Genomic DNA, 11,246 nt, shown 5'->3' with positions numbered 1-11,246 from the left:
TGTATTTCTTCTTGTTGCATTTCTGTTCAAGATATTGCACAGTAATGTCAGGGCAAAAGGGGGTTAAAGTTCATCCAGTAATGATAGAGACTCCCATAAAATACAATTCCCACAACTCTCAAAATGATCTGAACCATTGTCAGACACAATTCCTAGAAAAAATTCAAACAAATCAATGGTCAATACATCAATAGGGGTCATGACAGTCCTCTTTTATGGGGTTCCAATCAATGGTCAATTCAACGTATTGAAACTCTTGGACAATAAAATAACAATAAAAAAATAAAAAGAAAGATAAAATATTGATAATATTTGCATGAATCTTAAGACAATATTTTGGACAAACAAGGCTCCATTTCGTTTTAATTTTAGAATTATGATTTAAGTGTAAAATTATGTTTTAAAAGATAAGTTTTTTAAATGAGTTTTGAAAAGAGAAACTTATTTGGTTATGAATTTTAAAAAGAATTTTGAGTTTTGAATTGTATTTTGAAATTGTTTTGGGTTTTTTTTTAATATTTAAAATTTTTCTTAATTTTATTTTTTAGGATAAATATTTTTTATTGTAAATATTTTTTTTAATGTGCGCTATATTTACTATATTTATGTGTTGTCTTTTTTTTAAAAACATTTTACATATTTTTCTAAAATATATAAAAAAATCTAAAAAGTTATATAATTTTTATTTTAAATATTTTGCCTTTTTTTATTTTAAATATTTTATTTTTTAAAAAATTAATTTTTTAAATATTTTATTTTTTAAAAATTAAAAAAAAAATTTGAAGCATCCATATATATCTAAATCATAACAAATTATTTGGTTAGTACTTAAAAAAATAACAAAATACTTTTCGAAAGAATAAAAAATAAAAGAATTTTTTTTGCAAAAAAATAAAAAATAATTTTAAAGAACAAAATAACAAAATATTTTTTTTTATTTTTTTTGTTTTAAAAAAAGTTTTGATTATAAGTTTTTGAATTCAGTGTTTGGTGGTGAGTTTTTAAAAAAATTTGAATTTTTTTTTATTGGAATCATAATTTTAAAATAAAATCAAACGCTACCAAGTATTTTGAAAACCTTTTTACCAACAAAATAAAATAAAAAATATTTGTAATATCTAGGATAATGTTAAACCACTTATATATAAGGTGATGTTTGTTTGAATGGACTGAATAATGAGGGATTGCAAGTCATTAGATTGTTAATCTTGGAATACATAGTCCCAAGACTATTTGGTTGAAAATGATGTGTATCCAAGATTTGTTTAGTCATGAGATTAGATGTTAAAATATAATTATTCTATTAAATTTTATATTTGTTTGAGATATTATAAAAAAAGATAAATACTCAAAAGACTATTTTATTATTTTAAATACTAAATTTGAGTTACAAATTTTATTTTATTTTATTTTTTAACTATAACTTTTACAAAATAAATAAAACACCAATAAAAATTAAATAAATTTAATTACTTTTTAGTTGAGATTTTTAAATTTTATTTTACTTTACTAAATATAATTAAAAATAATATAAATACAAATTACAGGAGAAAAAAGCAAACAAACCATCCAATAGAAAAAACACACACAAACACAAAGCAAGGCAAAACCACCGTCGACGAATGCAGCCTCTACCTTAACACACAATCAGAGCACGAACATAAATACTTGAGGTTAAAAGTGTCATTTTACCCTCCAATATGGAGGTGGAGTTATCATTTTGTATTCTATACTCCTCATGACACACAATAATTCCACAAATGAAAGATTGATAGTTGGCTTCAACTACTAGTTTGTCTTATATTTTTGAACAAAATGTTAGGCTATCACATAAAATAAGTATAGAGTTTTATCTCACACTCTAATCCCCAAACAAACACCTCCTAAGAGTATTTGAGTAAAGTTTCGCCGTTTTAATGATAATATTGCTAGAAATTTTAAAAACAAAAACTGATTTTTTTTTTTAGTGTGGTATAATTTTTTGAATAATTGTATTTTTTTAATTGTCATATTAGATGCAGTAATTAACTAAGAGCTGATTTGAGAATTGTATTTTCCAATAATTTTTTATGAAAAGATTAAAAAAAAAAAGAAAAAAAAGATTAAATGGTTTAACAATTTATAACACTGTAAAAAAATGTATGGTTCTCAACATTTCCTAACTATCCTCAAGTGGGCCATAGTTAAAAAATGGATAAATAAAAAAAAATATACTTTTTTAATTTTAATAAAATTATAGTGATCTACAAATGGTATAAATATTTAAAGATAAATAAATAAAAATGATACTTTAATAAAAAAAAAATATTTTTTTATTTATTTATATTACTAATTATTGATCAAAATAGAGTTTTTATTTAGAGAAATTATATGCAGGTGAGGGAAAAAAATAATAATTATCAATTCCTAAAGGGTGTAAGTGACACTTGTATCCTTGCAGTCTTTTCATTTACACCCTATCACATACACATTTATATCTCTCAGGGTTGGGCTTCCCTCCGATTTATGATCGGACTAGAAGATATTGTTGGGTCTGTGCAAGCTCACCACGGGTTCCATTTCAATAGTTCGAATCGTTCAATGTGTAGAACTCGTTAAGTATTATATGTTTGTAAAAAATCACATTGATCGAATATCGATAGCTATCTCATCGGATCAGATTTCTATCAACCGTTTATTTTTTCACCGTCTATTTTTTTTTTTATATACAAAACTGATTTGATCACGTAACTATTGATATTCGATTAACATGATTTTTTACAGGTATATAGTACTCGACGAATTCTACACATTTTACGATTTAAATTATCAAAATAGAATCCATAATAAATCCCCACAAAATCTAATAATACTCTGTAATTCGATGATGGAATTAAGGCAAGCTACTGCATATCCCTAATATGTTAATAATTGTTTTTTTACTTCTCTCACTGCAATTGCCCTTTTTATTTTCTCTATTACTCATATAAGTCGGTGCAACACACACATATATATCGGTAATGTTACATATAGTAAGTAGCGTATGTTCGTGCCTAAAGACACGGTGTAAATAATTTTAAGATTAAAATGTAGTTATAATTTATACGTATTATGTTGAGATTTATAAAGTTTGTGTCATTTTTTGTTAAAGATACTGAAAAAATATATTGAAATATTTTTCTTCTTAAAGAACTTATAACAATTTTGCTTGTATTACACGCTCTACAAAACTCAAATAAAATAACAACTCTCTCTAATCTTAATGCAAATTAAGAAACTCACATATAAGATTTAAAGTTATATTGCATATCAAAATATAAAAGGCAGTAAAAAAAAGTGTAAACACTGAATAAAAAACAGAAATAAAGTTATACTGTCATACACCAAAAAGGTAGGTTAAAACTTTACAAAAAGTGGATTAAAGCTTTACAAAAGATGTATGCTTTACAAAAGATGTGTCACTAACATGTCATACACCAAAAATTATATTGTCATACACCAAAAATATGTATGCTTTACAAAAGATGTGTCAATAACATGTCTTTAAATATGCGTTTGCCCAAGCTTCCTCCACATTACTTTCCAAAAAGTCTTTGTATCAACTTTTATGTATCCCCAATGAGGAATATGCACAACAATCTGGTAATTTGTGGAAACAAAAAAAAAAATATAAATTAGTACATTTGTTGGAAATATACATATAAAAATACTTTCAGATTGAAATTACCTTATTACATCCCCATCGAAGCAAGGTAGTCGTATTTCTCCTTTTAAGCTCCATGGATTTTTCGGTCCAATCCTACAAAAGTCCAAATTTCAAATTATTATTAAATTGAAATTTTTTAAAAAGTTATATAATCAACATAAATAAATCTATGTGGTTACCTTCTAAAAAAACGTCATTTAATCTGCATAGAATACTACAGCAATACTTCAGGATAAACAATATTTGTAGTAGAATCCAAATTATCTTTAGGGAGGAGAATACTTATACGATCAAAGGATGTACATCTAGACAATGCCACATATAATTGCCCATGGCTAAACACTGGTATACGCAAATCAACCCCAACAAATTTCACAGATTGTCCTTGAGATTTATTAATGGTCAAGGCATATGCCAATCGGACTGGAAATTGACGTCTTGTCATTTGGAAAGGCATTTCTGAAGAAGATGGTGTCAAAGATATCCTTGGTATAAATGCCAAATTGCCAAACTTTTTTCCAGTTAAAATTTGAGCTTCAATTATGCGAGTGCCGCACCTAGTAACCATCAATCTTGTACCATTACATAGTCCATCTTTCGGTGCAATGTTTCTCAACAATATTATAAGACAACCCACTTTCAACTCTAACTTAAAAGTTGGCAACCTAGGAGGATCCAATGAATTTAAATATTCATTAGGATATCTATTTGTAATGGTAGGATCAATTTCATTATCTTCGGACATTTTATCTGCTGCAAGATAAGTATATAATCTCCCTGGAAAGATATTCAACGCAGTAGTATTAATGTCACTAACATCATCATTACGCGTAGACAGAATTGTGCGTTCAGTTAAAAATGTTGGGGTTGACGTTTCTATCCTATTCAATTGTGGATAAACTGTAGAGAGTAATTCATTCAAATCTTGACATTTGTGTATTGTTGATGGAAGGTTAACGATTTCTTGAGGATTGGTCCCAATCTAAAAAAAAATGAAATCAATAAAAAAGTAAGTGTAAACACAATTTATTAATTTAAAATAATCTATATAATACAGGTTAAAGTAGTGTTACCTCCATCAAGAAATTTTCAAAATTAGCATTTTCATGGCCTTCATGATTCAAGCGCATATTCAAATCCAAAGTCAAGATATATATATGCTTCCATAGAACAGAGTGTCTTAATGATGCATTCACAATTTGCTCACGAACTCCTTTGGGTATAACTGGTAAGATTTGTCGAAAGTCTCCTCCAAGAACAACAGTAATACCCCCAAATGGCTTTTCACTATCACAAATATCCCTCAATGTACGATCAACCGCCTCAACACAATGTCTATGTTGCATAGGAACTTCATCCCAAATTATGAGTTTTGTTTCTCTAAATAACTCAGCTTGTAATGATTGTTTGCTAAACCCACAAAGTGAATTTTCCAATACATCTAACGGAATGGAAAATGTTAAATGTGCAGTGCGACCTCCTACCAGTAACAGTGATGCAATTCCAGACGAAGCCACAGTAACAACGATATGCCCAAGGCTACGACATTTTAATGCAATCATATTGTATAGAAATGTTTTCCCTGTTCCTGCACCCCCATTCAGAAAGAAAACAGTTCCTTTATTTTGGAAAACTGAAGAAGTGATTGTATTATAAGCATTCCGCTGTCCATTATTGAGACAATCAATAGTAATTTGTGGATCTTCATATTGTGCCTTACTCTGCAGTTGTTGATGTTCAACTATCAATCAATTACCAACTACTGCACTCTAATTTGCGGTAGGTTGTGGCATGGGTGGGAAGTCAATTAAACTTTTGCCTGATTCATGAAGCATTTGATTCAAAAGATGGAGACCATAATCTTCAATTTGAGCCTCAGTTGGTTTAGAAATGACAAACAATGTACAAATCTTATGTGCAAGATCATCACATATATGCGTTGAAAATTGATTCCATAATGCACATGGATTTAGTAGAGAACACTGGGTGAGAATAATACTAAACAATCTTCTCAATTGATATCCAGTTTTTATGACTGCAGCCTCTTTCAAGCATTGTATCCATTCTTCATCATCTTCTAAAAGCCCCCTTGCAACACATGCTAATTTAAATGTATCATGCACAACATTATCGACCGTGCGTAAAGACTGAAACAACTTTGGTCCTTTGACAACGGTTAGTAACAAACGTAGATAAAATCTTTCGCCACAATTAGGGCTTGCAAAGTACATTCTACCAATTGCATATCCCCTTTCTCTTGATTTCCATCTCTTTTCTGACTTGAGCCAAACAAAATGTTGTGGAAATTCTTGATAAGTGAATGGACATTCATCTTCACTGGCAGCACAATATGCAAAGAAGCCAGTAAGAGTTGACATTTGTTGACCAGCTCTAAATTGAATCATTTGTAATGACTCTTCTGGGTTAAAAACAACACGATGCATTCCGGGTAAATGAAGTGTCAATCGTACAACTGTTGGCATCTCTGCATGCAAAGGATGACCAAATATTCGTCAAGCAGCTTCTGGAGGTCCAATATGCCTTGCATCGAGATATTGTTGAATCTCATTTATCATTCCTAACACCATCGTTGTACGATCATAACCCTTATAAATGTACTTATGTATGTACTTGACACATCTCATTCCGGCACAAACTTCCAGATTTATATGATAGTTGAAAAGTTTTGAAAGATATGCATTGTATGGTACGACATCCCTGTTATCAACTTCTTGCCCTCTCACAATATGTACTTGACCATTATTGCGACGACGATAGATAGGGTATCCATCTTGATCCATAGTTGTTGTTTCTGTGAAAGCTCGAGGGTATCTCTTAGTGCATCTACCATTTTCCATACATGGTGCTTGCGGATTTTGAGCACCACATGGTCCATGTACCATACAACATTTGATAGTTTCAAAAAGCATAGGATCATCTTTTGGGTCTGAAAATTCTGCACAGACCAATTTGTCTACTTGAGCACATGTCCGAATTTTGTCTGGACTCTTGAGAAATAAAAGTGTATGCATATGAGGGAGGCCTCGTTTTTGAAATTCAATTGTAAAAACATGTGCAACTTTATTTCCAAACACTTTATTTGTTTCTATCTCCTTCATCAAACATTTTCTCTTCAACTCAAAAACACGGGCAATTAAATCAGGACGATCAATAGGTTTTTGATATGGTAATAATGCTGAAGTAATTTCTGGCCAATTGGGATTTGCAGTCATGGTAAGAAAAATATCTGGGTGTTGGTTGTATCTTGTGATAGCCATTGAATCTTGAAAGATTTCAAACATATGTCTAGGACTACCAGTAAATGAAGATGGTAAAACAAACCTTTGACCAATTTGTCCAGGTCGCACATAATCTGGATCCATATCTGACAACTCTTGGTAAAGCTCAGCTCGAAGTTTCCCTTGATTAAGCTTGTAGTATGTCAATCGATTTTGCTCAGTTGCAGCCCAAGCATCTACCAAAAACTCTTGAAATAGTTTCCCACCTCGCAAAATTGTTGAATATTCTGTGGGTCGTTCAAACAAACGATAACTATAAAAATTCATTTGAGTAAGTCGATCAGTTGAAGGTCGATCATACTGAACATTCCACAATTTCAACTCAGGTTCCCATCCAAGCTCACCATATGGAAATAATATAACATAATGTAATGGCAAGTATGCTGGGTGACATTCATTAATTTGCATTAACTCATTATTTCCTCGGAAATGTAAAATAATATCTCTCATTCCATTTACCTCTGTTCCATCACCTGGTATTACAATTGCAATCTCATCTGTAGTTGATAGGTTATACCGACGTCGATCAGTTGTTGAACTGTAATGAAGATGTGTAGGTAGATTGTGTCTTGCCGAGTCTAATTGATGTAAAATGGCATGAGCCTGGCGATATTTATCTACAAATGCATTGACTTGCAACAAACTATCCTGAATAGTTTTGAGAACATTCCTTCTCAAGTTAGGATTTCTACGATTACGAATTTCTAAAGCTGAATAAGGGTCATAGATATACAGCTGAGCATAACTCGCATCTTGCCCTAGTTGTGGTTGTAGTGATCCTGTTCGATGTCACAATTCCCCATGAATTGTGAATGATGTAGGGCCTCTTCCACGGAGTACTCTAGGATCCAATGTAGCACCAAGACTCGTAAAAGCATTGGCTGCATTGTACACTCGAGTATAACTTCGAAAGGATTTTGATTGATCATTATTCCCATCATACAATGCCTGAAGTGGTGGAGGGGGTGTAATAAGTAAAGGTAGCCTAATCTTTCCTTCCAAACAGCAAGCTCCGAATATGAGACGCTTTATAGATGATTTTGTCAATTTTTCATCCATCCAATGTAAGGCTGAACAATAAGGACATAATACATCCATCTTGCCAAGATAATGGCGGCAAAAATCTTTGTGTGCCCGGGCCTCAATTGATATACTCGTAGGCAAATCTTCTAATTCATCATCAGTACATAAATCTTGTTGAAAAAATCGATTTATAGGAGTAGACCTACGAATATTTGTGTATAAATAAGATTTTGTAAAACAAAACGGTATGAGTAAAAGTATGTATTTCAAGATTAGACATAGTAGTTTACCGATTCCTTTGTGAATTTGAAGATGTGCTTGGCATAGAAAACGAACATGTAGAATGATGGGTAACCATTGATCGTTTTTGTGCCGACTGAGAATTTTCAGTTATTGTTTCCCACTCCAAGCGAGTGCGATCGCGACGAATTGGTGTTAAAGAATGTTGTCTTAGTTGAACACATTCTTCTAATCCCTCTTGCTCTCATTGCAAGCATTGAAATTCAATTTTTTCACGCTCTCGTCGTGCCCGTTGGGCCAATGCAGCTTTTGATATTACATTATCATTTTGTGCCTAAAAAGAAAATATTTTATCATTGAAGCAAAAGATGTGAATATTTTGTGCTTAAAATGAAACTATCTTCTTATTTCTTCCCTTTCTCTTAATTTTGTTTTCTATTTTATTTGTTTTATACCTTTAATAGTGTTATCTTTATTTCTTTTTTTCTTATTTCTTCCCTTTCTATCTTCTTATTTCTCCCCTTTCCCTTTCCCTTTCCCTTTCCCTTTCTTTGTTTTTTATTTTATATATTAAATAAGAATTAAAAACCTATCTTATTTAGTTTCTCATTTCTTTATATATTTTTTCTTTATTTCTTCGTTTCTTTTTTCCTATTTTCTTTATATAAGTAGCAACTTATGGACGGTACATTATAAATGCACATGTATCCATGCAAAATAAGAATAAATAAATTTGAAAGACATATACAAATAATAGCAAGTTACAGGAAAATATATTACAATCATTCTACAAAAACAACATAATACAATAAATTCATTTTATACACTCATATATTTTAACTATTCAAAATTTTGATTAGTTTTGCATCATATTTTTAAAAAAGAATATATACCACATGACATGCATTTGTCATTCTCTTGCCGGAAGGAGCCATCTTTTCTTTTCCTTTAGACATTGGGTTGACATTTTCTTTATCTTTTGCCTAACAAATATAAATAAAATATTGAAAAGATTAAAAAAATCTTATATAAATAAAATACATATAATGTTTGACTTGATTTTGTACTTACCACACGAACACGGATAACATTAAGGTCGTGCTCATCACGGATGACCACACCAACATTTCTACATGGAGTTGTAGGAGGAGGCTTACAGAAATAGATTGTGAACAAATTAAAATCTATATAATAAAGTGGTAATAGTAAGAGTAAAAAATTCAAGATTGTCTTGGGTAAAAAATTCTTTTTATTTTTACCAATTTGGTGTTAAAGAAGGTTGTCTTGGGTTAATACATTCCTTCGATCTTTCTCTTTCTCGTTCTCGTCGTAGGCGTTGTCCCAATTGGTATGCAGAACATGGCTTTTGATTTTTTTCACGTTCTCGCCGTGCATGTTGGGCCAATGCAGCTTTTGATAACACATTATCATTGTGTGCCTAAAATAAGAATATTATATAAGAAGGTGCATAAAATGTGAATATTAACTAACTTGCTTCCCTTTCATCATGTATTTTTTCTTCCTTTTAACTAACTTTTTCTCTTCACTCGGTTAAGTTGTTAGTCATATAAGAACCAATGCATGTATTTATGAAATTTAAAAAGGAAGGGAAAAATAATTTGAAAACACATTAAGCACACAAAACTGCAAACTCACTATGCACGCACTTATTGGTTTTAAGACACTACCCATCTCTTTACAAAATGTACGTTGAAAAGGTAAATATTAGATCATTGGGTACATAAAATGTGAATATTAGCGTGTGATGTCTTGTACTTTCCTTTTCTCTTTTCTTGTTGTTTCTGTTATATTAAAATACATTTTTGTCTTTTTCTTCTTTCCTTAAGAACTTCTTATAAGAAAAATAAAAATTAAAAAAAAATTATATTATGTAGTTTTCTTTTCATCACATATTTGTTCTTTCTTCTTATTTTCCTTTTTCGTTTTCTTCTATTATATTTTTATTATGTTATGTTGTAGATGCAACATATTGTACAAATGCAACATATTTTTATCATACAAATAGACAAACATATTAAAAATTCAAATTAATGTTCATACAAATGCATTAGCATGTTGTACAAATGCTTACTTTAACATGCTTCAGAAAAACATTTTACATTCAATAAAAAGAATTGAATAAATTTTTGAAAAAGAAACTTTTGAAAAATGTACATAAAAAATAGTATATGACACTACGCAATTCCTAAAAAAATCTATATAATATTCGAAAAAGAAACTTTTAAAAATTGTTGAGAAACCATACCATGGGATGTGCATTTTCCTTTCCTTTGCCATAAGGAATAGCTTTTTTTGTTTCCTTTGATATTGCTTTGTCTTTTTCCTTTGCCTTTGCCTGTAAACAATAAGTAGAATATATTTATAAATTATTTTTAAAATGATAAAAAAATACATGTCCAATGTTCAAGTGACTTTTATGCTTACCTCATGAATGCGAATAGTATTAAGGTCACGCTCATCGCGAATAACAACATTAACATTTCTTTCTTGAAGAAATCGAACCTATACATACAAAAACTTTAGAGTAATAAATAAAACTTCATACACATAAATAAGAAAATTAGTAAAGGGAGGAGATATTACGGTTCGGTGTAAGTCCCCATCCACCTATAAAGCATGAGGAAAAAAAATAATTAGAATAGTGATGTTGTCCATAACTGTTGTACTTAAATTTATTAGAGAGGTACTTACATTTATATTAAGAGAAAAAAGAAGAAAAAAAACTTACTTGACCAAAAATAGTAATATTGTTCATAACTGTTGTACTTCAACCTAAAAATTTTAGACACAAAGAAACAAAAAATTAGCAATAATAAAAGTTAACATGGATTTCATTGGCAATGAAATGTTATTTTCAAATATATTGCTACCAAATCGAATAATAAAATTCAAAATTTTATTTAAATAAATAACTGCCATGAATAGAAAATACTTAACGGGTTACAATCAAGAGGAAAAAAAAAAATAAGAGCAAAATT

The 11,246-nt window shown here is 30.0% G+C and overlaps 1 protein-coding gene and 1 long non-coding RNA gene across 2 annotated transcripts; both read right to left on the bottom strand.

The window, feature by feature from the left end:
- Nucleotides 1–4,533: 4,533 nt before the first annotated feature.
- Nucleotides 4,534–8,043, bottom strand: LOC145798298 (uncharacterized). The gene is made up of 5 exons (XM_082885808.1): nucleotides 7,845–8,043; nucleotides 7,028–7,763; nucleotides 6,439–6,529; nucleotides 4,882–5,406; nucleotides 4,534–4,566 (listed from the first exon to the last, which is right to left on the bottom strand). Exons 1-5 carry the CDS (start codon nucleotides 8,041–8,043, stop codon nucleotides 4,534–4,536), a joined length of 1,584 nt encoding a protein of 527 aa, XP_082741934.1.
- Nucleotides 8,044–9,607: 1,564 nt separating this feature from the next.
- Nucleotides 9,608–10,867, bottom strand: LOC145796751 (uncharacterized). The gene is made up of 3 exons (XR_014337259.1): nucleotides 10,693–10,867; nucleotides 10,514–10,603; nucleotides 9,608–9,685 (listed from the first exon to the last, which is right to left on the bottom strand). It is a non-coding gene; the product is annotated as an uncharacterized LOC145796751 (long non-coding RNA).
- Nucleotides 10,868–11,246: the final 379 nt, after the last annotated feature.

Source organism: Camellia sinensis, chromosome 8, assembly GCF_055761805.1.
Source record: "Camellia sinensis isolate YWXY chromosome 8, ASM5576180v1, whole genome shotgun sequence".
In the NCBI taxonomy this organism is placed as follows: domain Eukaryota; kingdom Viridiplantae; phylum Streptophyta; class Magnoliopsida; order Ericales; family Theaceae; genus Camellia; species Camellia sinensis.
This window is presented reverse-complemented; position numbering and strand designations above follow the sequence as displayed.

What these genes read in the sequence shown, in the direction of transcription:
- LOC145798298 (XM_082885808.1), bottom strand. Translation starts at nt 8,043, where the DNA reads ATGGATGAAAAATTGACAAAATCATCTATAAAGCGTCTCATATTCGGA. An exon ending in CAATGCTTTTACGAGTCTTG is followed by an intron (nt 7,764 to 7,844) that starts GTGCTACATTGG and finishes GACATCGAACAG; the next exon opens with GATCACTACAACCACAACTA. An exon ending in AAGGAGTTCGTGAGCAAATT is followed by an intron (nt 4,567 to 4,881) that starts GTGAATGCATCA and finishes ACAATTGAATAG; the next exon opens with GATAGAAACGTCAACCCCAA.